The 27,591-nt window shown below is 53.3% G+C and overlaps 3 protein-coding genes across 3 annotated transcripts; all 3 read right to left on the bottom strand.

The window, feature by feature from the left end:
• Nucleotides 1–4,851: 4,851 nt before the first annotated feature.
• Nucleotides 4,852–7,416, bottom strand: LOC148182969 (protocadherin alpha-6-like). The gene has a single exon (XM_088063749.1). It carries the CDS (start codon nt 7,414–7,416, stop codon nt 4,852–4,854), a length of 2,565 nt encoding a protein of 854 aa, XP_087919875.1.
• Nucleotides 7,417–12,194: 4,778 nt separating this feature from the next.
• On the bottom strand, nt 12,195–14,792 carry LOC148182968 (protocadherin alpha-13-like). The gene has a single exon (XM_088063748.1). It carries the CDS (start codon nt 14,790–14,792, stop codon nt 12,195–12,197), a length of 2,598 nt encoding a protein of 865 aa, XP_087919874.1.
• Nucleotides 14,793–19,652: 4,860 nt separating this feature from the next.
• Nucleotides 19,653–22,233, bottom strand: LOC148182967 (protocadherin alpha-6-like). The gene is given in 2 exon segments (XM_088063747.1): nt 19,653–20,849; nt 20,851–22,233. Coding segments are annotated over 2 exon segments (2,580 nt in total).
• Nucleotides 22,234–27,591: the final 5,358 nt, after the last annotated feature.

Raw genomic sequence — 27,591 nt, 5'->3', positions numbered from 1 at the left:
GCCGCCGCCGCCGCCGCTCTGCCTGCCGGCCCCGGCACGGGCCCCGCACGGCTCCCCGCCGCCGCCCGGACGCAGCGGCTCTGCTGCCCGGCCCGCGCCGCCCCCCCCGCGCTCACAGCCGGGCTCTCCGCCGCACCGGGGCGGACCCGCCCACACGCCGTTCCTGATCCTGCAGCGACACCGTGCGCTGCTCCGCCGCCTCACACGCTCCCACGCAGCGCCTGTGCCTCCGCTCCATTATAGCTATTCTTCCTACCATGATTCTCTTTTTTTTTCTTATTCAGTTTTCGTATCACTCACTGTTTCCTTACCAACAATCTTTCACATCTTTTTCTTACTTCCTCTTTCTCACTTCATTTTGCTTTCTTAATTTAATTTCGTCTTTTTAATCATGTTTCGTTTCCCTTCTGTGTCCTCCTTTCCCCTCGTGTTTCTACTCTTCTCTTTGCTCCTCCGTCTTCTTTTCCTTCGCTATCTTCTTCGTCACTGTCCTGTCGTTCCCCATTCTTTACTCTCTTTTTCTTCTTTTGCCATTCTCCACTCTTCTTTACCCACACTGGGACGGTCTTCAGTTGCCTCTGTTGCCTCGGCACTGATCATCAAAGTCGGAATCAGCAGCACCGGAGCCCGGTGACCTTCACTGAGTCTTGCTAGGTACCAACTCCAACCCTGTCGGCAGAGGTAGGTGCACTGTTGTCCTGTATTGTCGCTTCTATTTTTCTGTCCTGTGTTTTTCTCCCTTACTTTCCTTCTGGCTTTATTTTAACTTCCAGTAGGTCCTTACTTTCTTTTACATTTTCTTCTTACTTCCATTTGCTATTTCTTTCTTCCACCTTTGTTCTTTCTCTTTCCTTTTTCTTTCCTTGTTCTCTTTTCCTGTCTTTTCTTTCATACTTACCCTTGTCCCATTTTTCCCCCCTTCCCTTCTGATTCCACCTTATCTATCCTTCTCCTTTTCTCCTTGGCCAAAAATGTTTTCAACGAGCTCACAATGAACAATGGAAATGTCCTTTGGGAGAAGATCTCATTCTTTTATTGACACTGATTCCTTCAAGTCCATATTTATTTTTTTTTATCTGCTTCTATTTCCTTCTTCCTTTGTCTTCTTCCTCTCTCTCTTCCTTTCTCTTTGTTTTCTTTCCTCATTCTTTGTGCCTTGACATTGCCTTCCATATTTTCTGCTTCCATCCTTGTAACTTCTCGTCATTCTTTTTCCTTCAACAAAATATATTAAAGATATCTACAGTACCCCCACCAGAAACCACAGAATCACCCTTGGGCCAGAGTTCTCATTTCTCTTCCCCACCACCTGGCTCTGTGGATAGGGAACAACCAACAACATTTCTGCTTACCTTCCACCCACGCACCTGCAAATTCCCCTCCCTTTAGAATAAAGGCCACACTCTTCAGCCTCCAGTCCTCTCAAGGACCTGCAACAGCACAGCAAGGCAGTCAGACGGCAAAGAACACCTCTGCTACATCAGCAACCATCCTCTGACACAAAAGCCAGAGAAACAGCTGCTGAGGCATCTAATGAAAGAGGCTCCAAAGATTCCAAACAACACTGATGAGTCTCGCATTCGGGAACTCCCAACCCATCCCAGCCCAGCACAATGATCCTCCAATGTCACAAAAGCACAATGACATCACAACTACCGAGCACGCCTCCTACAGTTCCATGGAGAGCTCTTCTTCCTGACCCGTGTTCCACCTGCAAATCCAACCCAAAGCCACAAATGGAACACCACGGCATTGCCACTGAGAATATCTGATGCGTGCCCAACAACACCCACCCCCAAAAAATGCATTCATGTCACTTCTACATCTGTCCTTGCTTCCACGTGCTCACCCTGTGCCAGGCAGCAACAGGACAGGAATGACAGCAGGCAGTGGTGCTCCAACCCCACAGGCATTTCAGCCTGGGCAACATCAATATCCAGTGTGAAGATACTGCAGCTGAACAGGAACCAAAGTACACCTGACTATCACACACATCTTCTTCAGGTACAAACAACTCACCTGGAGCATTGCTGGCTGCTTTCTCAGAAAAAAGAAATGCCAGGACCAGGAGTATTGGCTTTAAGGGATGGTGTACCTTAATGTCACCAGCAATTTCCTGTTCCTAACAACACCAAGACCTGAGAAAGAGCTGAGGCAGACTTCCAAGAGGGCTGGAATGATGATACAAATTTGAAAAACCTTCTGTTTGACCAACAACATTCCATACAAAATACAAGCATTTTTAGGCATGTATGGCAGGTAATGTCACAAGAAGCAATGTCACAGGGATTGAGAGAACACAAGAATATCCAGAACTATGGGAGGTCCTGACAAGATCTCTGGGCAGCAACCCTACAGACATGAGCCTTTCCTCGAGGTTTGCTACTTATATTCTTTATCCTATGCCATGTGAAATGAAATCTCCATAACTCCTCTCCAATGACATAGATTGTCTTCTACCCAGTATCCACATTTTCTTTAGGCAACACTCTTCCCCACTCAAACTCACCCCACCCCACAGCACGGATCCAGGCCCTATTTAGTGCCACATACAGGATCACAGACAAAATATCAGACATTGCTAGAACTCAGCAACACGACCCAGCTGTAAACTCTGTGTGTGATTGAATTCTTTGTACATCCTCACCTTCCCTCATGATTGGCATAGAGAACACACTGAGGGCTTCAAAGCCACACAGCATCTGGCAGGCTGTCCCCAGCTGTCCCCAGCTGTCCACCACCCATGCTTTTCTCCTTTTCACCAATCTCAGGTGGAAAGCACAACAAAGCCGCATTTAGAGTTCATGAAAATTCTGAGATAAGAATTGTCCCAGCTCTGATCCCAGTCCACACATCTTGATATCATCAAGAGAACCACAGCAAATACCAAAGTACAAAAGCACTTGCAAGGTCAGTTGAGTGGGAGAATTGGTACCGCATGAAACCAGAGCTGGGCTGCAGTGCAGGTTTGTACCTGCAAATACCAGAAGGAGCCATGTGTGACAAATCTCTCTCCTGAGGTCATCTGTGCAGTGGAGGAATTACAAGTAGAGGAAATTGAACACATGGAGATTACAGCCTCATCATATGTCCTTATAAATCCCACCTGAGGAGGAGCAAGGAGCCACCCTGGCAACACCAATGGCTGTGAAAACGACTATGAATGCCCACCACTACACCTGGACAGCAGCTTGAAGCGTCCTCCTTCCACACCACCATTTCTGGAACAAGCAGCTCATCAGACAACATTCAGCACTCTCCATCTCACCAGCTCTTACCAATGCATGGCCTACACCAGGCAGACAGCAGCACAAGGGGCTGTCTCTGATGAAACATACTGAGAACCTCAAAGGAACATTTCTGAGCATTTCAGGATCACACACTGTCTCATGATCAGGAAGGCCTCCCACTCCAGACCCTTAGGGCTGGGAAATGATCCTTGGCAAGAGCATTCTGTCCCATCGTGCCTCACACTTTCCTTTAAGTGTCCTCTACTCACCCCTCAGAGACATCTTCTCAAGACAAACATACCATCTCATGTTCTTTCCTTACATCATGACCACAGCCTTGCCATGGATTTGCAGTATCCCCTAAACCAGGTTTTCCCACTTCTCCAGGTCACCCTGAGGATAAGGAAATGGTCAGGCCCTACTCAACTGTCACAGATCATAGTTGCCTTTCTTATCTCAAGGCTCAACCTGGTTTTTGTTTATTCTTCTCAGCAATGGCAGCACCATAAAAAACTGAGACGGCATCATCAACGCCGTTTACTGCAGAAACTCTGATGCTGACATTTCATATTTTGATAGCTTCAGCTATCTCAGATGGAAACGTGGCCAACCTGGGAGCAGAACTCTTTCTAAAGGTGGCACTGGGACAACTCGACATGGTTATGTCGTTGATGTCATGCTCTGAGAAAAAAAACAAAGTCTTGGCAAGAACATGAGTCTAACACGCGATAGTTATTGTGTAGGAGAATGTCATTTGAGACTTGGTGGGAAATGGTGATTCTTTGATTGTTGGACTTGTTACTTTGTTTCTTCAATGCTGGAGAGATTTACAGAACTTTTGAAATGATGTCACCATTAATGCAAATTTTGCAAGAACATCAAAATAGGCAAGTGTATTTAATGCTGTTTCTCAGCCCAGGAAAACAAACCCACAACCTCGAAAACAGGGGCAGCAAGGAAAAAATCAATTGTCTTACTTGTTACACATTCCTTGAACCATACTCCTCAGGCCCTACACTTTATGCCACTAATTAAAAAATAATAAGTGGGAAAAGCTTATGGGAACACGGAAATACTAGTCACACCTTCCCTACATGCTTAATGAGGCTTATGGTAGAACAAAAATGGAGAATTTTGGTCCAGGAAAAATACAATTGCCACCTTGTATCACATCTTCTAGTGAGCAGAATTAGAGGAGGATAACGGTTTTCCATAAGAAACCAGACTAAAACCGGCACGGTGAGCAGTCACCAAAGGAAATAAGGCGACACACGCTGCCTGGGGATGGCAAACATCACAACCTAGATTTTTATGGTCCTACAGCATGCTTGGGTAGAAATGTTACAAAGAAGCAGGAAAGACTGTTTTGAAATATGACACCTTAGGGCAGCTCTCATCGAAATGGGCACGGATTTCATTCTACTACAGAACAGTTTACACCCGGAGCAGCAAACTGCAGCTGCGGACCATAACTGCTCTGGAGTGCGGCAATAACTCTGTATTCCCCCGAAGGGAAGATGAAAAGGTGCCACGGATATCGTCAAGCACCCGTCAAGTACTCATCTCTCTCGGGCCCTGGGAGCGGAGCCTGAATTCCTGCAGAGCCTACACACCTGGCGGGTTAGACAGAATGGGTACGGGTGAGAGAGGAGAGCAACAGCGTGCCACTGACCGTGTCGAGGAGAGCGGACGGCTCCGGCTGCGTGTCCTTGGCCGCGGGGCCAGGCGGCGGCGGCGGCGGAGGGAAGTTGGGGCTGAAAACCATGAGGTCGCTCTTGCCCGCGCCGTCCGCCACGCACAGGCTGCGGCTGTGGCGCTGCGAGTACGACCAGCTGCCCACTTCGCTGGCGCACACCAGCGTCGTGGGCCCGGGCCCCGACAGCACGGCCGCCCGCGGCGCCCAGCGCGACGCCCCGTACAGCACCACGGCCAGCAGGAACAGGCTCGACACGGCGCAGATCGCCACCACCAGCCACACGTTCGTCGCCGCGCTCGCCGCCCCGGCGCCCAGCTCCGCGCCCGCACCCGCCGCCCGCGACAACGACGACAAAGACAACGACAAAGAGGCCGAGGATCCCGCGGCCGGCGCCGCCTCGGCCGCCTCCACCAGCGACACGCTGAGCGTGGCCGTGGCCGAGCGCGCCGGCTCGCCGTGGTCGCGCACGACGATCAGCAGCCTCTGGCGAGGGCCGTCCGCCTCGTCCAGCGCCCGCGCCGTGCTCACCTCGCCGCTGTAGAGCCCCACGCGGAACGGGCCCCTGCCCCGCGGCTCCCACAGCTCGTAGCGCAGCCACCCGGTGGAGCCCGGGGCGGCGTCCTCGGCGCGGATCTTCGCCACCACCTGCCCCGCCGGCGCCCCCCACCCCGCCCACCCCCACAGCGTGCCCGTGCCCGAGACCGAGACCGCTCCCAGCTCCGCCGCCTCGGCCGCCACGCCGCCCGCCCCCGGCGCCGAGCCCGGGGGCGCCAGCAGCGCCGGAGCGTTGTCGTTCTCGTCCAGCACGAACAGCTGCACCGTGGCGTTGCCGCACAGCGGCGGCTCCCCCGCGTCCACCGCGCGCACCTCGAACTGCAGCACCTGCAGCTCCTCGTAGTCCAAGGGCTGCAGCGCCCACACGCGCCCGCTCTCCGCGTCCACCGACACGTAGCTCGACGCCGGCCGCCACCCGCCGCCCGCCGCCCCCGACGGCGACACCGCCGCCGCGCCGCCCTCCCACACCGAGTAGCTCACGCGCCCGTTGCCCGCCTCGTCCGGGTCCCGCGCCCACAGCCGCGCCAGCTCCGCGCCCGCCGCGTTGTTCTCCCGCGCCAGCACCGTGTACACGGCCTGCGCGAACGCCGGCGCGTTGTCGTTCACGTCCGACACCGGCACCCGCAGCCCGCGGCTGGCGCGCAGCGCCGGCGCCCCGCCGTCCTCCGCACGCACCTCCACCTCGTACTCCGACACCCGCTCCCGGTCCAGCGCCTCGCGCAGCACCAGCGAGTACGAGCCCGCGAACGTCGCCTCCAGACCGAACGGCGACGCCGGCCACACCCAGCACCGCACACGACCGTTCGCCCCCGAGTCCCGGTCCGACACGCTCAGCAGGGCCACCACCGTCCCCACCGACGCGTCCTCCGACACCGGCACCGACAGCGACTTCACCCACACCTCCGGCGCGTTGTCGTTCACGTCCAGCACCTCCAGCACCACCTTGCAATGACCTGACAGTGGAGGTGTTCCTTGGTCTCTCGCTTCAATTCGGAAATCAAATATATTGACTTCCTCGAAGTCCAGGGCTGCTGTGAGGTGAATTTCCCCTGTCTGTGGATTGATGGAAATCACATCTCTTCCACTCGGGGGAACGAAGTTTATCACAGCATAGATCACCTGACTGTTAATTCCCTCATCTGCATCCGTAGCGTTCACTCGTGTCACCAGCGTCCCCACTGCAGCGCTCTCCGGTAGGTGCACTTTATACACCGACTGGTTGAACTGGGGTGCGTTGTCGTTGGCGTCCAGCACTGAGATCAGCAGCTCCATTGTCCCTGTCAGAGACGGCTGGCCCCCGTCACTCGCTGTCAGAACCAACCGGTGAACGGGAATTGTCTCCCGGTCCAGAGGTTTCGTTAAAACAAGTTCGGGTTCAATATTTCGTTCATTGGACTTTTGTAAATCCAGAGAAAAGTACTCGCTGGGACTGAGTGTATAGGTGAGCTGAGCGTTCGCTCCGATATCCCCATCCGACGCGCCCTCCAGCGGGAAACGAGTCCCCGGCAGGGTGTTGAATTCCGTGATGCTGAGGTTTTTTCGGGCGGCGGGGAAGACGGGGGCATTGTCGTTGATGTCGGTGACCTCCAGCTCCACATGGAACACGCGCAGCGGCCGCTCCACCAGCACCTCCAGGCGCAGCGCGCACGGCGCGCTCTTGCCGCACAGCTCCTCCCGGTCGAGCCGCGAGCTCAGCACCAGCGCGCCGCTCGCCCCGCTCACCTCCACGCTCGCCCGCCGGCCCTGCGCCACCAGCCGCAGCCGCCGCGCCTCCGCCTCGCCCGCCTCCAGGCCCAGGTCCTGCGCCAGACGGCCCAGCACCGTGCCGGCCTTCGCTTCCTCCGGCACCGAGTAGCGCACCTGCCCGCCCGCCACCGCCCAGGCCGCCTGCAGCACCAGCACCCGCACCAACAACGCGCACCGCCGCTCGCCCATCCCTGACGCCGCCGCCGCCGCCGCCGCTCTGCCTGCCGGCCCCGGCACGGGCCCCGCACGGCTCCCCGCCGCCGCCCGGACGCAGCGGCTCTGCTGCCCGGCCCGCGCCGCCCCCCCGCGCTCACAGCCGGGCTCTCCGCCGCACCGGGGCGGAGCCGCCCACACGCCGTTCCTGAGCCTGCAGCGACACCGTGCGCTGCTCCGCCGCCTCACACGCTCCCAACACAGCGCCCGCGCCGCCGATCAGAGAGGGGTATGTGTTCTGCCTTGTCTTCTTGTCGGGATTCTCTTTTTTTTCCTTTATATCTTCCTTTGTGTTTGGAAGTAATCCTTTTCTTCTTTCTCTTCCTCTTTCTTCTATGCCTTTTTTATTTTTTCTTGCTTCTTGCATTTCCTTTTTTTTTTTTTTGGCCATGTTTCCTTTCTCTTTCATTTTTCAGCTTGTAATCTTTTCTCTTTCTTCCTTATCCGTCTTCTTTTTCGTACTTGTTATTCCACTCTCCATTCTCTCCAGTCCTTTTCTATCTCCTTCTACTCTCCTGTATTCTTCAGCCGCACCGGAAAGTTGTCAGTTTTCTCTGACGCCGCAGAGACCATCAAATGCGGAGCCATCAGCGCTAATTACGGAGTATCATTGCTGGAGAGCTGCTCTGCTCTAATCAAGGCTGTTAGGAGCCAGCTCCGCCTAACATCTAACAGAGAAGATCCGTGAAAGCTACTTAGGTCTTTTATCATCTGTTTTATATTTCCATTCTGTCCTTCCTTTTTCCTTTCATTCTGGAATTTATTTCCATGGTTTCCATATTTTCTTTACTACTAGAAATACCATTATTATTATTATTGATTTTTATTGTCCTTATGCTATTTCTATTTTTCATTTTCCCTCTTTGCCTTATCTTGCTTTGTTCTTTATGTCTTTTCATTCCTGCTTATCCCTGTCCTAGGTCTTTCCCCCCCTCCTCATCTCTTTCCATCTTGTTTCTTCTGATTTTTTTTTCGTACATTAAAATATTTTCCAAATCCTTACAATGTAGCTTGGGAATATCGCTCTTTCAGGAGAACCAACACCTGCCTCCTTCATGTACCGCTTTTTGTGCTGTTGTTTTAGAATCTTCTTTCGATATTCTTCCTCCTTTTTCTTCTCCCTTCCTCTCCTACTTTCTCACTGTTGCCTCCCCTTCTCCTCTACTTCCATACCTATTTCTTCTGTACATTTATTCCTTCACCACAATATTTAAAAATACTTACAGCATCCCTGCCGTGAACCATGGATATCCCTTGAGCCAGAGTCTCATTTCTCTTCCCTACACCTCCTGTGCATGTGGAGAGGGAGCAATCTACTTGCTGTCCGTGCGTCTGCAACTTCCCCTCCCTCCAGGAAAAAAGGCCACAAGTCTTCAGGCTCCAGTGTGCTCGAGGACCCAGCAATAGTGCAGCAAGGCAGTCAGATGGCAAAGCACAGCTCTATTACACCAAACAAGTTCCACCACTCTCTGACACAGAAGCTGAAGCCCCAATCATTGGCATCTCTGTGCATAGAGACCTGAAAGACTTCAAACAAATCAGGGAATTTTCTCATTCAGGAATTCAAACCTATCACAGCTCAGCATGACAACCATCCTTAAAGGCTTAAAAAAAGCACTGGGCAGCCACAACTCCTGAGGACCCGTCATGTACCTCAATCCTTCCTGACTCACTTTCCACTTGCATGTTCAATGTTCTTCTCTTCCTTTCTGGGGGGCACTTGCTGCCCAGACAACACACCAAGAACCTCGGTATCTACTAGGCCCCACAGAAAATCTCGCACTCACCTGAGAATGATCCACTTGTTACAGTCAAACAAAACCCATGAAAGTAAAACCACAACAAGGTCACTCAGAACACTCCCTTGACCTCCTACACATCGATTTAGGGAAATGAATTTTGGGCCCTCCTCTGTTCCCACTTGCTGTCACCCACAAAGGCTGTGCCTGGAAGCAGCAGAAAAGGAATGAGAGCAGGAAACAGCTGCTTTGTTGGTCCAATAGGGTGAAAATTCTGCTGATTCAACAAAAAGATGCACAGCTGAACAGGAACTAAACTACACCGGTCTCAAGTACATCAGCACTCGCTGTATGAATTACCTCTTCTGAATTGGTTCCTTCTTCAGAAAAGAAATATTTTCAGGGCAGGGAGGTTAGTTTTAAAGGATATTTACCCTTAGAACTGTCAGCGTTTCTGGGGAAGATAGACTGAAAAAAATCGCTTATGTTCCACAAAAATTGGACAGCATGCAGTGCCCATTATGCACTTCTCTCACGGGGGAAAAAGGAAGCAGACCTGTAAGCTACAGAAATTCTCTCCAAGTAAATCTTAGAAGAGAGGAATCGACATCCCCCACACTGATGGGGAATGCCCCAAATATCTGCCAAGGTGCCAATGAGAGACAGGAAATAAACACAACAACTAACAAACCCAGCAAAGCAAAAGCATGTGCAGTTTGAGAGAGAGAATAAAATTTATTAAAAAGTCCCATTCTGCTGTATTGAAACACAAGTTTTGAAAAGATCTTGAATACCACAACCCATCTAGCAAGATGAAGAGCAGAGAGATAATGAGGGAAAGATGCAGAGAAGGCTTGGCAGCTTGATCCAAATTTCAGAAAGGTTCTCTTTGACCAACAACATTCCATGCCAAACCCAAGCAATTAAAGACATACAGGGCAGATGTCTTCACTAAGAGCAATACCAGAAAGAACAACAGTACTCTAAGTTATGCAGAACTTCAGGGTGTTCTCAGAGGATCCCAGGAAAGCAGCACTGTGTGGTGGAACCATTCCTGAAGTATGCTACTATAATCCTTTATTTTGCACCCTGGAAACTGGGATCTCCACAGCTAAACACACATTCTCCATTTCCCCCCCAAAAAACGTATTCAAATCCTCCCCTTTTCCCACGTCTGGCACAAATATATATAGAGGGCTGCAAATGAAGTCTGGGATTCTTTGACTTTTCCCACATGCCAGGACGCTTTGTGTCTTCAGCAATTTCAAATACAAACTGAGTTCTTAAAGGTTCTGCAAACAGAGTCATGAACAATATCCCAGTCTCCACAAATCTTCAAGAAAACGACACCAAATCTGAACCACAAATCCAGTCAAAATGTTGAGTGAGTGGAAGAATTTCTACAATAGGAAACCTGAGCTGGGCTGCTCTGTAAATGTGGAGGTTTGGTGCTGTGGTGGTTTCACATTGATGGACATTCAGGGAAAAAAGCAAGAATCTAAATCACTAATCTGAACCGCTACAGATGTGTACATCCAAACACCAGAACGAGCCGTATGTCATAACAGGATACACCATCTCTACCCAGACTGACTGGGCAAGATAAAGAGCAGGGGAACAAAAGCACAGCAAGATTACACCCGCCCCCATAACCACCCCTAAAAATCCTCTCTGAAGAGGAGCACAGACCCACCATGGCAAGCACTCTGGAAGCTGGAGTAAATATTCTACAATACACACGGAAATCAGGTTGAAACGCTACCCCCCCAAAACAGCAGCAAAAAATGTTCCTCAGTCTGAATGTTACCAACTCTTATCCAAAACATTCCCTAGGTCAGGCCGGTGGCAGCACAAGAAACTGTCTCTGATGGGAGATATTCATAACCCCAAAGGACTCTGTGGCCATTTCAATACCACATATTATCTAAAAATCTGGAAGGTCTATAACATCAGACACTTGGAATTTGGGAAACGATTCTGGGCAGAAACATTCTGGGCCCATCCTAGTTCCTGCTTTTCCCTAGGCATGCTTCGTTCCTCACTCTGTAACATTTCTTCTCGAGAAAAGGCCATCATCTCACATCTCCCATTCCTTTCTTCTTATGACATCGACTGTGGATGCTAAATGCAAAAAGAAGGGAACAGAAACTAAACTGTATGAAACTAAGTCACAGGATTCTCATTCTGGCCTGAGAAAGCATGAGAGAGAATCCAAACAGTCCTTGGTAAAGGACAGCAATCTTTGCAGGTGATGTTTAGGAAAACAGTCAAGGGGTGATGTTACACTTAACCAATGATGGCGACGTGTTGCTTTAATGACCAATGAAAGTTTTACCTCTCGGATTTTCTCGAACATGTCTATAAAAGAACATCAAGAATAATAAACTTTGCTCTCCTGATCAACACACAAGAGAGTCTGTGTCTTTCTTCCCGCCGTTCCCAATACAGTGACAATGGACCATGATTTTACAAATTATTTCCAGTTCCCTCAGACAAGTTTTTCCACTCCTCCAGAATAACATCCCACTTTTCACAAAGACTCTGTGAAACCAACCAAAATGGGGAAATGACACTGCCAATTGAAAATACATTAGAGCAGAAGTCCAAATCGCCAGCTGTTCCCACAACTCTTGTAGAGGCAAATGACAGAGGATGACAAGAGAGAAGAAACCACAAGACACACTATCAAGGCCAGCACTCTGCAAAGGCAATAAGGCCGTACACAATGCCTGGAGTCCTGTTACCAGCACAGATTCCTTCTTTTGCACTCCAATCCAACGCAAAGCCCAGGTGGAAACACTACATAGTAGACAAGCAAGAACGCTGCGGACCAGCAAATCTCAGTTGCGGACCGTAATACCACAGGGGCGCTGCTACTCCTTTATTTCTACCAAGTCATCCCCGCCCACCAGCAGTTCGGGGACTCCGGCAAGAACACTGCAGCAGATGCAAAAGTCCTTGGACATTGTTAAGCACCCGTCAAGCACCCATTGCCCTCGGTCTGCGAAAATTCGGCTAGGATACAAGCAGCGACAGCTCAGGGCACACAACAGCAGGGGCAGAATAGAGAGAGAATAAATAGAAATGGGCAAAGGAAGGACCACTGACCGTGTCGAGGAGAGCGGACGGCTCCGGCTGCGTGTCCTTGGCCGCGGGGCCAGGCGGCGGCGGCGGCGGAGGGAAGTTGGGGCTGAAAACCATGAGGTCGCTCTTGCCCGCGCCGTCCGCCACGCACAGGCTGCGGCTGTGGCGCTGCGAGTACGACCAGCTGCCCACTTCGCTGGCGCACACCAGCGTCGTGGGCCCGGGCCCCGACAGCACGGCCGCCCGCGGCGCCCAGCGCGACGCCCCGTACAGCACCACGGCCAGCAGGAACAGGCTCGACACGGCGCAGATCGCCACCACCAGCCACACGTTCGTCGCCGCGCTCGCCGCCCCGGCGCCCAGCTCCGCGCCCGCACCCGCCGCCCGCGACAACGACGACAAAGACGACGACAAAGACGACGAGGATCCCGCGGCCAGCGCCGCCTCGGCCGCCTCCACCAGCGACACGCTGAGCGTGGCCGTGGCCGAGCGCGCCGGCTCGCCGTGGTCGCGCACGACGATCAGCAGCCTCTGGCGAGGGCCGTCCGCCTCGTCCAGCGCCCGCGCCGTGCTCACCTCGCCGCTGTAGAGCCCCACGCGGAACGGGCCCTTGCCCCGCGGCTCCCACAGCTCGTAGCGCAGCCACGCGTTGTACCCCGAGCCGGCCTCCCCGGCGCGGACCTTCCCCCCCCCCTGCCCCGCCGGCGCCCCCCCCGCCGCCCACGCCCACAGCGTGCCCGAGACCGAGACCGCTCCCGGCTCCGCCGCCTCGGCCGCCACGCCGCCCGCCTCCGGTGCCGAGCCCGCGGGCGGCAGCAGCGCCGGAGCGTTGTCGTTCTCGTCCAGCACGAACAGCTGCACCGTGGCGTTGCCGCACAGCGACGGCTCCCCCGCGTCCACCGCGCGCACCTCGAACTGCAGCACCTGCAGCTCCTCGTAGTCCAAGGGCTGCAGCGCCCACACGCGCCCGCTCTCCGCGTCCACCGACACGTAGCTCGACGCCGGCCGCCACCCGCCGCCCGCCGCCCCCGACGGCGACACCGCCGCCGCGCCGCCCTCCCACACCGAGTAGCTCACGCGCCCGTTGCCCGCCTCGTCCGGGTCCCGCGCCCACAGCCGCGCCAGCTCCGCGCCCGCCGCGTTGTTCTCCCGCGCCAGCACCGTGTACACGGCCTGCGCGAACGCCGGCGCGTTGTCGTTCACGTCCGACACCGGCACCCGCAGCCCGCGGCTGGCGCGCAGCGCCGGCGCCCCGCCGTCCTCCGCACGCACCTCCACCTCGTACTCCGACACCCGCTCCCGGTCCAGCGCCTCGCGCAGCACCAGCGAGTACGAGCCCGCGAACGTCGCCTCCAGACCGAACGGCGACGCCGGCCACACCCAGCACCGCACACGACCGTTCGCCCCCGAGTCCCGGTCCGACACGCTCAGCAGGGCCACCACCGTCCCCACCGGCGCGTCCTCCGGCACCGGCACCGACAGCGACGTCACCCACACCTCCGGCGCGTTGTCGTTCACGTCCAGCACCTCCAGCACCACCTTGCAGTGACCTGACAAGGGAGGTGTCCCTTGGTCTCTAGCTTCAATACGAAAATCAAATACACTGACTTCTTCAAAGTCCAGGGCTGCTGTGAGGTGAATCTCCCCAGTTTTTGGATTGACAGAAATCACATCTCCTCCACTCGGGGGAATGAAGCTAGTTGCGGTAAAGATCACTTCACTATTACTTCCCGAATCCGGATCCGTGGCATTCACCCTCGCCACGATTGTCCCCACTGCAGCGCTCTCCGGTAGCTGCATTTTATACACCGACTGGTTGAACTGGGGTGCGTTGTCGTTTGCATCCAGTACCGAGATCAGCAGCTCCATGGTGCCTGTCAGAGACGGCCGGCCCCCGTCACTCGCTGTCAGCAACAACCGGTGAACCGGAATAGTCTCGCGGTCCAGAGATTTCGTTAAAACGAGATCGGGTATAATATTTCGCTCATCCGATTTTTGTAAATCCAGAGAAAAGTACTCGCTGGGACTGAGTGTATAGGTCAGCTGAGCGTTCGCTCCGATATCCGCATCCGACGCGCCCTCCAGCGGGAAACGAGATCCAGGCACAGACGATTCTGCGATGCTGAGGTTTTTTCGGGCGGCGGGGAAGACGGGGGCATTGTCGTTGATGTCGGTGACCTCCAGCTCCACATGGAACACGCGCAGCGGCCGCTCCACCAGCACCTCCAGGCGCAGCGCGCACGGCGCGCTCTTGCCGCACAGCTCCTCCCGGTCGGGCCGCCAGCTCAGCACCAGCGCGCCGCTCGCCCCGCTCACCTCCACGCCCGCCCGCCGGCCCTGCCCCCCCAGCCGCAGCCGCCGCGCCTCCGCCTCGCCCGCCTCCAGGCCCAGGTCTTGCGCCAGACGGCCCAGCACCGTGCCGGCCTTCGCTTCCTCCGGCACCGTGTAGCGCACCTGCCCGCCCGCCACCGCCCAGGCCGCCTGCAGCACCAGCACCCGCACCAACAACGCGCACCGCCGCTCGCCCATCCCTGACGCCGCCGCCGCCGCCGCCGCTCTGCCTGCCGGCCCCGGCACGGGCCCCGCACGGCTCCCCGCCGCCGCCCGGACGCAGCGGCTCTGCTGCCCGGCCCGCGCCGCCCCCCCCGCGCTCACAGCCGGGCTCTCCGCCGCACCGGGGCGGAGCCGCCCACACGCCGTTCCTGAGCCTGCAGCGACACCGTGCGCTGCTCCGCCGCCTCACACGCTCCCAACACAGCGCCTTTGCCTCCGCTCCATTATAGCTATTCTTCCTACCATCATTCTCCTTTTATTTTCTTATTCATTTTTCGTATCACTCACTGTTTCCTTACCAACAATCTTTCACACCTTTTTCTTCCTCTTTCTCACTTCATTTTGCTTTCTTCATTTAATTTCGTCTTTTTAATCATGTTTCGTTTCCCTTCTGTGTCCTCCTTTCCCCTCGTGTTTCTAGTCTTCTCTTTCCTCCTCCGTCTTCTTTTCCTTCTCTTTCTTCTTCATCACTGTCCTGTCGTTCCCCATTCTTTACTCTCTTTTTCTTCTTTTGCCATCCTCCACTCTTCTTTACCCACACTGGGACGGTCTTCAGTTGCCTCTGCTGCCTCGGCACTGATCATCAAAGTCGGAGTCAGCAGCACCGGAGCTCGGTGACCTTCACTGAGTCTTGCGATGTACCAACTCCAACCCTGTCGGCAGAGGTAGGTGCACTGTTGTCCTGTATTGTCGCTTCTATTTTTCTGTCCTGTGTTTTTCTCCCTTACTTTCCTTGTGGCTTTATTTTATCTTGCAGAAGATCCTTACTTTCTTTTACATTTTCTTCTTACTTTCATTTGCTATTTCTTTCTTCCCCCTTGGTTCTTTCTCTTTCCCTTCTCTTTCTTTCCTTGTTCTGTTTTCCTGTCTTTTCTTTCATACTTATCCTTGTCCCATTTTTCCCCCTTCCCTTCTGATTCCGCCTTATCTACTCTTCTCCTTTTCTCCTTGGCCAAAAAGTTTTCGACATGCTCACAATGAACAATGGAAATGTCCTTTGGGAAAAGAACTCATTTTTCTGTTTACACTGATTCCTTCAACTCCATATTTATTTTTTTTATCTTCTTCTTTCTCCTTCCTTCTACTTTTGTCTTCTTCCTCTCTCTCTTCCTTTCTCTTTGTTTTCTCTCCTCATTCTTTGTGCCTTGACATTGCCTTCCATATTTTCTGCTTCCATCTTTGTAACTTCTCATCATTTCTTTTTCCTTCAACAAAATATATTAAAGATATCTACAGCACCCCCACCACAAACCACAGAATCACCCTTGGGCCAGAGTTCTCATTTCTCTTCCCCACCACCTGGCCCTGTGGATAGGGAACAACCAACAACATTTCTGCTTACCTTCCACCCACGCACCTGCAAATTCCCCTCCCTTTAGAATAAAGGCCACACTCTTCAGCCTCCAGTCCTCTCAAGGACCTGCAACAGCACAGCAAGGCAGTCAGACGGCAAAGAACACCTCTGCTACATCAGCAACCATCCTCTGACACAAAAGCCAGAGAAACAGCTGCTGAGGCATCTAATGAAAGAGGCTCCAAAGATTCCAAACAACACTGATGAGTCTCGCATTCGGGAACTCCCAACCCATCCCAGCCCAGCACAATGATCCTCCAATGTCACAAAAGCACAATGACATCACAACTACCGAGCACGCCTCCTACAGTTCCATGGAGAGCTCTTCTTCCTGACCCGTGTTCCACCTGCAAATCCAACCCAAAGCCACAAATGGAACACCACGGCATTGCCACTGAGAATATCTGATGCGTGCCCAACAACACCCACCCCCAAAAAATGCATTCATGTCACTTCTACATCTGTCCTTGCTTCCACGTGCTCACCCTGTGCCAGGCAGCAACAGGACAGGAATGACAGCAGGCAGTGGTGCTCCAACCCCACAGGCATTTCAGCCTGGGCAACATCAATATCCAGTGTGAAGATACTGCAGCTGAACAGGAACCAAAGTACACCTGACTATCACACACATCTTCTTCAGGTACAAACAACTCACCTGGAGCATTGCTGGCTGCTTTCTCAGAAAAAAGAAATGCCAGGACCAGGAGTATTGGCTTAAAGAGATGGTGTACCTTAATGTCACCAGCAATTTCCTGTTCCTAACAACACCAAGACCTGAGAAAGAGCTGAGGCAGACTTCCAAGAGGGCTGGAATGATGATACAAATTTGAAAAACCTTCTGTTTGACCAACAACATTCCATACAAAATACAAGCATTTTTAGGCATGTATGGCAGGTAATGTCACAAGAAGCAATGTCACAGGGATTGAGAGAACACAAGAATATACAGAACTATGGGAGGTCCTGACAAGATCTCAGGGCAGCAACCCTACAGACATGAGCCTTTCCTCGAGGTTTGCTACTTATATTCTTTATCCTATGCCATGTGAAATGAAATCTCCATAACTCCTCTCCAATGACATAGATTGTCTTCTACCCAGTATCCACATTTTCCTTAGGCAACACTCTTCCCCACTCAAACTCACCCCACCCCACAGCACGGATCCAGGCCCTATTTAGTGCCACATACAGGATCACAGACAAAATATCAGACATTGCTAGAACTCAGCAACACGACCCAGCTGTAAACTCTGCTCTGTGTGTGATTGAATTCTTTGTACATCCTCACCTTCCCTCATGATTGGCATAGAGAACACACTGAGGGCTTCAAAGCCACACAGCATCTGGCAGGCTGTCCCCAGCTGTCCACCACCCATGCTTTTCTCCTTTTCACCAATCTCAGGTGGAAAGCACAACAAAGCCGCATTTAGAGTTCATGAAAATTCTGAGATAAGAATTGTCCCAGCTCTGATCCCAGTCCACACATCTTGATATCATCAAGAGAACCACAGCAAATACCGAAGTACAAAAGCACTTGCAAGGTCAGTTGAGTGGGAGAATTGGTACCGCATGAAACCAGAGCTGGGCTGCAGTGCAGGTTTGTACCTGCAAATACCAGAAGGAGCCATGTGTGACAAATCTCTCTCCTGAGGTCATCTGTGCAGTGGAGGAATTACAAGTAGAGGAAATTGAACACATGGAGATTACAGCCTCATCATATGTCCTTATAAATCCCACCTGAGGAGGAGCAAGGAGCCACCCTGGCAACACCAATGGCTGTGAAAACGACTATGAATGCCCACCACTACACCTGGACAGCAGCTTGAAGCGTCCTCCTTCCACACCACCATTTCTGGAACAAGCAGCTCATCAGACAACATTCAGCACTCTCCATCTCACCAGCTCTTACCAATGCATGGCCTACACCAGGCAGACAGCAGCACAAGGGGCTGTCTCTGATGAAACATACTGAGAACCTCAAAGGAACATTTCTGAGCATTTCAGGATCACACACTGTCTCATGATCAGGAAGGCCTCCCACTCCAGACCCTTAGGGCTGGGAAATGATCCTTGGCAAGAGCATTCTGTCCCATCGTGCCTCACACTTTCCTTTAAGTGTCCTCTACTCACCCCTCAGAGACATCTTCTCAAGACAAACATACCATCTCATGTTCTTTCCTTACATCATGACCACAGCCTTGCCATGGATTTGCAGTATCCCCTAAACCAGGTTTTCCCACTTCTCCAGGTCACCCTGAGGATAAGGAAATGGTCAGGCCCTACTCAACTGTCACAGATCATAGTTGCCTTTCTTATCTCAAGGCTCAACCTGGTTTTTGTTTATTCTTCTCAGCAATGGCAGCACCATAAAAAACTGAGACGGCATCATCAACGCCGTTTACTGCAGAAACTCTGATGCTGACATTTCATATTTTGATAGCTTCAGCTATCTCAGATGGAAACGTGGCCAACCTGGGAGCAGAACTCTTTCTAAAGGTGGCACTGGGACAACTCGACATGGTTATGTCGTTGATGTCATGCTCTGAGAAAAAAACCAAAGTCTTGGCAGGAACATGAGTCTAACACGCGATAGTTATTGTGTAGGAGAATGTCATTTGAGACTTGGTGGGAAATGGTGATTCTTTGATTGTTGGACTTGTAACTTTGTTTCTTCAATGCTGGAGAGATTTACAGGACTTTTGAAATTATGTCACCATTAATGCAAATTTTGCAAGAACATCAAAATAGGCAAGTGTATTTAATGCTGTTTCTCAGCCCAGGAAAACAAACCCACAACCTCGAAAACAGGGGCAGCAAGGAAAAAATCAATTGTCTTACTTGTTACACATTCCTTGAACCATACTCCTCAGGCCCTACACTTTATGCCACTAATTAAAAAATAATAAGTGGGAAAAGCTTATGGGAACACGGAAATACTAGTCACACCTTCCCTACATGCTTAATGAGGCTTATGGTAGAACAAAAATGGAGAATTTTGGTCCAGGAAAAATACAATTGCCACCTTGTATCACATCTTCTAGTGAGCAGAATTAGAGGAGGATAACGGTTTTCCATAAGAAACCAGACTAAAACCAGCACGGTGAGCAGTCACCAAAGGAAATAAGGCGACACACGCTGCCTGGGGATGGCAAACATCACAACCTAGATTTTTATGGTCCTACAGCATGCTTGGGTAGAAATGTTACAAAGAAGCAGGAAAGACTGTTTTGAAATATGACACCTTAGGGCAGCTCTCATCGAAATGGGCACGGATTTCATTCTACTACAGAACAGTTTACACCCGGAGCAGCAAACTGCAGCTGCGGACCATAACTGCTCTGGAGTGCGGCAATAACTCTGTATTCCCCCGAAGGGAAGATGAAAAGGTGCCACGGATATCGTCAAGCACCCGTCAAGTACTCATCTCTCTCGGGCCCTGGGAGCGGAGCCTGAATTCCTGCAGAGCCTACACACCTGGCGGGTTAGACAGAATGGGTAAGGGTGAGAGAGGAGAGCAAGGGCGTGCCACTGACCGTGTCGAGGAGAGCGGACGGCTCCGGCTGCGTGTCCTTGGCCGCGGGGCCAGGCGGCGGCGGCGGCGGAGGGAAGTTGGGGCTGAAAACCATGAGGTCGCTCTTGCCCGCGCCGTCCGCCACGCACAGGCTGCGGCTGTGGCGCTGCGAGTACGACCAGCTGCCCACTTCGCTGGCGCACACCAGCGTCGTGGGCCCGGGCCCCGACAGCACGGCCGCCCGCGGCGCCCAGCGCGACGCCCCGTACAGCACCACGGCCAGCAGGAACAGGCTCGACACGGCGCAGATCGCCACCACCAGCCACACGTTCGTCGCCGCGCTCGCCGCCCCGGCGCCCAGCTCCGCGCCCGTACCCGCCGCCCGCGACAACGACGACAAAGACGACGACAAAGACGACGAGGATCCCGCGGCCAGCGCCGCCTCGGCCGCCTCCACCAGCGACACGCTGAGCGTGGCCGTGGCCGAGCGCGCCGGCTCGCCGTGATCGCGCACGACGATCAGCAGCCTCTGGCGAGGGCCGTCCGCCTCGTCCAGCGCCCGCGCCGTGCTCACCTCGCCGCTGTAGAGCCCCACGCGGAACGGGCCCTTGCCCCGCGGCTCCCACAGCTCGTAGCGCAGCCACGCGTTGTAGCCCGAGTCGGCGTCCACGGCGCGGATCTTCGCCACCACCTGCCCCGCCGGCGCCCCCCACGCCGCCCACGCCCACAGCGTGCCCGGGACCGAGCCCGGGCCCGTCCCCGCCGCCGCCGCCCCCAGCTCCGCCGCCTCGGCCGCCACGCCGCCCGCCTCCGGTGCCGAGCCCGCGGGCGGCAGCAGCGCCGGAGCGTTGTCGTTCTCGTCCAGCACGAACAGCTGCACCGTGGCGTTGCCGCACAGCGGCGGCTCCCCCGCGTCCCCCGCGCGCACCTCCAACTGCAGCACCTGCAGCTCCTCGCAGTCCAAGGGCTGCAGCGCCCACACGCGCCCGCTCTCCGCGTCCACCGACACGTAGCCCGACCCCGCCCGCCACCCGCCGCCCGCCGCCCCCGACGGCGACACCGCCGCCGCGCCGCCCTCCCACACCGAGTAGCTCACGCGCCCGTTGCCCGCCTCGTCCGGGTCCCGCGCCCACAGCCGCGCCAGCTCCGCGCCCGCCGCGTTGTTCTCCCCGCGCCAGCACCGTGTACACGGCCTGCGCGAACGCCGGCGCGTTGTCGTTCACGTCCGACACCGGCACCCGCAGCCCGCGGCTGGCGCGCAGCGCCGGCGCCCCGCCGTCCTCCGCACGCACCTCCACCTCGTACTCCGACACCCGCTCCCGGTCCAGCGCCTCGCGCAGCACCAGCGAGTACGAGCCCGCGAACGTCGCCTCCAGACCGAACGGCGACGCCGGCCACACCCAGCACCGCACACGACCGTTCGCCCCCGAGTCCCGGTCCGACACGCTCAGCAGGGCCACCACCGTCCCCACCGACGCGTCCTCCGGCACCGGCACCGACAGCGACGTCACCCACACCTCCGGCGCGTTGTCGTTCACGTCCAGCACCTCCAGCACCACCTTGCAGTGACCTGACAAGGGAGGTGTCCCTTGGTCTCTCGCTTCAATTCGGAAATTAAATATATCGACTTCCTCGAAGTCCAGGGCTGCTGTGAGGTGAATCTCCCCGGTATTAGGATTAACGGAAATCACATCTCTTCCACTCGGGGGAATGAAATTTGTCGCCGTATAGGTCACCTCACTGTTAATTCCCTCATCTGCATCCGTAGCGTTCACTCGTGTCACCAGTGTCCCCACTGCAGCGCTCTCTGGCAGCTGCGCTTTATACACCGACTGGTTGAACTGGGGCGCGTTGTCGTTTGTGTCCAAAACTGAGATCAGCAACTCCATGGTCCCTGTCAGAGACGGCCGGCCCCCGTCACTCGCTGTAAGTAACAACCGGTGAACGGGAATCGACTCGCGGTCCAGATGTTTCGTTAAAACAAGTTCAGGTTCAATATTTCCTTCATTCGATTTTTGTAAATCCAGAGAGAAATACTCGCTGGGACTGAGTGTATAGGTGAGCTGAGCGTTCACTCCGATATCCGCATCCGATGCGCCCTCCAGCGGGAAACGAGATCCTGGTAGAGTGGTGAATTCCGTGATGCTGAGGTTTTTTCGGGCGGCGGGGAAGACGGGGGCATTGTCGTTGATGTCGGGGGGCTCCAGCTCCACCTGGGAGACGCGCAGCGGCCGCTCCACCAGCACCTCCAGGCGCAGCGCGCACGGCGCGCTCTTGCCGCACAGCTCCTCCCGGTCGAGCCGCGAGCTCAGCACCAGCGCGCCGCTCGCCCCGCTCACCTCCACGCTCGCCCGCCGGCCCTGCGCCACCAGCCGCAGCCGCCGCGCCTCCCCCCCGCCCGCCTCCAGGCCCAGGTCCAGCGCCAGACGGCCCAGCACCGTGCCGGCCTTCGCTTCCTCCGGCACCGAGTAGCGCACCTGCCCGCCCGCCACCGCCCAGGCCGCCTGCAGCACCAGCACCCGCACCAACAACGCGCACCGCCGCTCGCCCATCCCTGACGCCGCCGCCGCCGCTCTGCCTGCCGGCCCCGGCACGGGTCCCGCACGGCTCCCCGCCGCCGCCCGGACGCAGCGGCTCTGCTGCCCGGCCCGCGCCGCCCCCCCGCGCTCACAGCCGGGCTCTCCGCCGCACCGGGGCGGAGCCGCCCACACGCCGTTCCTGAGCCTGCAGCGACACCGTGCGCTGCTCCGCCGCCTCACACGCTCCCAACACAGCGCCCGCGCCTCTGCTCAGTCATGGCCACCTCCTTTGCTTTTTCTTCCTACCGTGGTCCAATTTCCTTCTCTCTTTCTCTTTTGTCTTTCCCTCTTCTTCATTTTGCTTTCTTGCTTTCTCTTCCTTCCTTAGCCTTCTCTAGTTTCTCAGTTGTCTTTTCTATTTTTTTTCTTTTATGTTTTACTTCTATTAATGCTTTCTTCTCTTTGTCCTCATTTTCGTCATTGCCTTATCATGCCCTATCATGTACTCCCCTTTCTTTTATGTTTCGATCTTTCTTTCTTCCTTACCCCTGCTGGCAGATAGTTCGTTGTCTCCGGCGCCGCGGTGGAGAGCATCAAACAGGAGCGATCAGCACTAATTACGGACATCAAGCGCCAGATCGTGCGCTCAGCAAGGAGGACTCCGTTCCGCATGTAGAGCTAATGTCGGTGCGTGTTGGTCATCTCGTCTGCCTCTCTTCCTTCTTTCTTCTTTGCTAATTTACGGGTATATATTCTTTCTTATCTTCCTCCTTCATTCCTCCGATCTTCTGCTATATATTTGGTGCACTCTTGTAATGTAATTTATGGCTTCATCCTATTTTCTTTCCTTTGTAATTTTTTTTTTGCCTCCTTTCTTTCTTTCTTTCTTCCTTTATCATCTTCCTTTCTTTCTGTGTGCAGTGGTGACTCGTCACATATGACGTCAAATGACGTAAATGACGTGTAACTAAAATAATTTATGGTTTCTTCCATTCTCTCTCTCATTCCATTTATTTCTTCATTCTTTTTCGCTTCTCTTTTATTTCTGCATTGTTTCTTCCTTCTTTTCCTTCTCTCTCAACAGTCTTCTGTTTCCCCAATTCCTTCTCTTCTTCTCTTTTTGCCTCTTCTTTGTCTCTTTAACCAACTAATTTTTCATATGATTACATCACTCTCGACATGGAGTGCCGACGTGTTTTGGCAAGAGTTCCCCTTCTTCTTTCCTGCCGACTTTCATCTCTCCAGATGAGGAACAAACTTCCTGCTTTTCTGCAATTTATGCACTACAGATTGTCCCTTCTCTATTGTTTCCCTCCCCTTCTGGAAGACGGACACACTCCTGAATATGTTACCTCGTTCATACCTTCAGCATTCATGAAGAGAATCCACCTCACTCTGACAGAGTAGCCCAAGCCCCAGATATTTCCACATCTGCCCAAAAGGCTTTGATTACACCAAACAACCCAGGGGATTGTTTGAATCTTTCCTTCAGAGATTCAAACTCATCACAGCCCAGCACACCAATCCTGCAAGAACGCTGAAAAAGCACGGGACCACCACACTCCTGTACACTATTCCTACAGCTCGATGAAGAGCTGCTCTTGCAGCTTCCTTTTCCACCTGCATGATGAACGACAGGCTCCTGCTTCTCCTTTCCGGAACACAAGCTCTGCCAGGATGCAGCAAGAACCTCTCTGTGGCGGGGCAGAGATCTCCAGCTAGGCAGACATTCTGCAGTTTGTCACCAATGACACAGCCCAGTGCTATAAACACAACATCTCCTTTCTTCAGGGAAGACTCTTCCCTACTCAGACTTCCTATGACAAATCCCCAATCCCTACTCCGTGCCACTCTGAGGGAAGGATCTCTGCCACAGTACACAGTCTCTGCCCCACCACAACATTCCTCGTTAATGGGAAACAAATAAATAAGCAAACAAACAAATAAATAAATAATACAGTCTGCCTTTCTCCATCCCGACAAAGCCGATTTTGTGGCTGTGGGAAGATTTTCTACCATTATTTGAGCTTCAGGGCAAAATCCTCCACATGCCCACACAGCTCTCGCCTGCCCTGGTTCACATTTACCACCTGCCCTTGGGCCCCAGAGGCAGCAGCCCTGCGGCCACAGCAGCTCCCTCAGGAGCACCCGAGACAAGAATAACTTCTGCTGTTACATCTCTAGCTTCTGTACACAAACCACGGTTCAAAACATCACTAAATACGATTGTGCTACTAACCTGATTGTGTTCCTGCTTTATTAATCTCTGCAGTGCTGTCGGTTCATATGGAAACCTGCTGCTGAAGGCAGTCAGGCTTTCCGTGGATATAAATGATGTCTTGATTCCAGATCCATCCCTGATGCCGTTTTTCTCTGGCCTATGCCATCAATGCAAAGATGAATTCTTCCTACTGTGTCTTTGTAACTTACCTGCATTTTTGTGTCACAACCAGCACCAGGGTTTTCCCCCCGAGGAAGACATTCAGGCGCTTTATGTTCCTTATCCCAAATCCTGGTGGAACTAGGCTTTGACGATAAAGAGTGATCCTCCTCTCCAGCACTTCTCTCGAGTGGAGCAGCTACGGCAAACAGCAAAAGGAGCCTCTGGTAGGCACTGCTGCTGCCGAGGATTCGGTTTATTAAACCCATTAGCACACCCTTTTCTCATTCCTAACATCCACACGGGTTTTCTCCTTCTCCTCCTTGGATTGGGTTTGCCAATTCCCATTCTCCTTACGACAGACAACGAGTAAACAGGCACAGGCAAATCCATTCTATCAAGTAGAACAGTATTTGTTAACTTTTTCCAGATTCAAGCGACAGGATTTATGTTTTTGATAACAGAGGACTGGCGAGAAAATCCTGCACAGCATAATTTTTGTCAGGCTGATCTGGAGACATGTTCACGAACTCTTGAGTTTCCAGTTTTCTGGCAGTTTGTTTTAATTTCTGTAGCAAAAGGAAGTAACGGTTTGGGTAGAGATCACTGCCTTGACTCATGGATAGGAAGAGATGCTGGGGATTATCTTCTATCAATAAAACAATCATGTTTGCTCCATGTGGCTCCTGGATGAGAGGTGTTTAAGCAGGACAAATTTTGGCTTTTGGCTTTGGATTTTTTCATTTGTTTGGGTTTTTAGTTGGGTTATGTTTTGAGTTGGCTTTGAGTTTTTTGTTTGTTTGGTTGGTTTTGTTTTGATTTTTGTGGTGAATTTCCTTTGGTAGATTGGGGTTTTTTTCCCAGCTTACCTGTTTGCTAAATTTATTCACTTACCTGGTAAAAGTAGGTCTTCTCTGCAGAAATATTTCATGTCGTGTTCATGGAGATGAAAATGTAATGCCAATGTCAGCAAATTCGATCTCCAAGTATCTTAAGAACTGTACTAAGTTAAGACTGCTGTATGTAAAATGTAGTAGGATGCTTTAAATCAGTAAAACAGCTGTTAATGAGGTCGCAGGCACTGACGTCGAGGAAATAGGACATGGTGTCCATTTTATTTTGGTCTGAACATCTGTCTATATCATTTTCATATCCACCAAGCAGCAGCTTCGCCAAATGATCCCACCACGCTGGATATCTGAGCTTAGCTAGAAATAAAATTGTTTCTAAATGCAAAGACAGAGTCAAAGACTCCAAGACTCCTGTACCGACAGGAACAGTTGTTTCTTGCTTATTCGGATACAGTTCATGTGGGATTCTCACACTGATGAAATCCAGCTACTACCTGAGCAGCAGTGGGGTAGAGGGTGACATTGCCGAATCCTCAGGCATTGTAGCGTTGCATTAGTACCCTAGATACACGACTAAATGTCTTTTATACCACCTGCACCTCTAAGGGGAACCCACAAAGGTCATGAGAAAAAGCTGAAATGATCCTGCAAAAAGCACACGAGTCGGTGGAAGGCTTGGTTTAGCTCTTTCAACTTTGGTCAGCCCCAGAGCATTCCCAGTGCTTCTGACTAAGCAGCGAGAGGTGAGGAGTGGTGATCCACAGTGAGGATCTATAGAAAAAAATCAGTATAAACTACTCATCTTAACATCCTGAAAGCCCATCAAGTGCCTGAGCGTTACTTTGAGCCTCCTTCATCAGGCAGGAATGGATGAAACCCTGGTTAAAGTCTTGAAAATTAATAACCACGTGTTTGGACATCCCAAGTTCAGAGCATCCATCAGAGTTCACAGAGTGATCACTGGTCTCTTAGAAAAGCAAGTACAGCCCAGTGGTGAACATAAGTCAAAAGGTTTGTCTCCGATTATTCTTTAGAGAGCAGAAACACACAGACTTTTCGAGGGGTGTTTGGAGTGTTCTATTTAGACCCGCACTGAAATCAGATCATTATCTAGTTACACTTGGAGACAAGAAATGGAGAACTGGATAACCAGCAGCTCCTACAGAATCGCTCCCGTCATACAGGACACTTCCAGCTCCACCACCCCGAGATGGAAAGTACCGCACAGCAGCTCCACATCAGCCGCCTCAGGGTGTCTGTCTCCGTCGACGAGGATCCGGAAAGAAAACCCGTTCCCTTCAGAAGGACAGATGAGTCCCGAACTCGCATCGTCGGATTTGTCTTTGTGTCCTTCTCAGCTCATTAGCGCAGTTTAGCGGTTAGAGCACGGCACAGAAAAGCCGGGTCTGGTTTCAAAGCCTCCTGAGGCCGAAAGCTCTTCTACCATTCAAGAGTACCCTAAGCACCGAGACAAGGACCGCTTCTAGGGTCCCATCGGTCTTTCAGCGAGGCATTCCTCCCTGGACAAGGCGAGTGGGGGACGAGGAAGGAGATGCCCTGCTGGCTCAGCGGCTGGAGCACCCACGCCGCGGCGTTCAGTCTTCGCTTCTGCACATCACCTCCAGCAGTAACCGAATAGAAGGGGTCAGGCTCAGAGAGCGGGGAACAAACGACAAACCCGTCCCCTTCCCCCTCTATCTTCGTGCCGCTGGCAAAGCTGAAGTCCCGAAGAAGGTGCTGGCGATGCCGGTGACCGGCCCCGCGGTGGGCCCGGAGCTGTCCCGGGGTACCCAAAGCTTTGTCAGCTCCTCCATTCTCCCCGCAGCGGCCCAGCCCCCGGCTCGGCCGGGTTTCCACGCCTCGATTCGCAGGAAGAGAAGAGCGGCACCAATCGGAAAGTGCGTTAATAAAATATACAAAACAAAAAGAAAATAAAATTGAATAATAACAAAACAATAACAGCCACTGCCAAGCCACTCCTTAGGCAGTGCGTCCCTCCCGGGAGACTCTCGGTCCCGGGGCGCTCCCAGGAGCGGGCGGAGCCCACTTCCCTCTGCTTCCCCCCGCTTCCCCCCGCTTCCCCCCGCTTCCCTCTGCTTCTCTCCGCTTCCCTCCGCTTCCCCCCGCTTCTCTCCGCCCCTCCGGAAGCTCCCGGCAGCC

This window comes from Pseudopodoces humilis, chromosome 17 (assembly GCF_049639895.1).
Source record: "Pseudopodoces humilis isolate 2021_Gansu_Grassland_sample_001 chromosome 17, ASM4963989v1, whole genome shotgun sequence".
NCBI classification, from domain to species: domain Eukaryota; kingdom Metazoa; phylum Chordata; class Aves; order Passeriformes; family Paridae; genus Pseudopodoces; species Pseudopodoces humilis.
This window is presented reverse-complemented; position numbering and strand designations above follow the sequence as displayed.

Coding starts and splice junctions, on each gene's coding strand:
- LOC148182968 (XM_088063748.1), bottom strand. CDS start 14,792: ATGGGCGAGCGGCGGTGCGCGTTGTTGGTGCGGGTGCTGGTGCTGCAG.
- LOC148182969 (XM_088063749.1), bottom strand. CDS start 7,416: ATGGGCGAGCGGCGGTGCGCGTTGTTGGTGCGGGTGCTGGTGCTGCAG.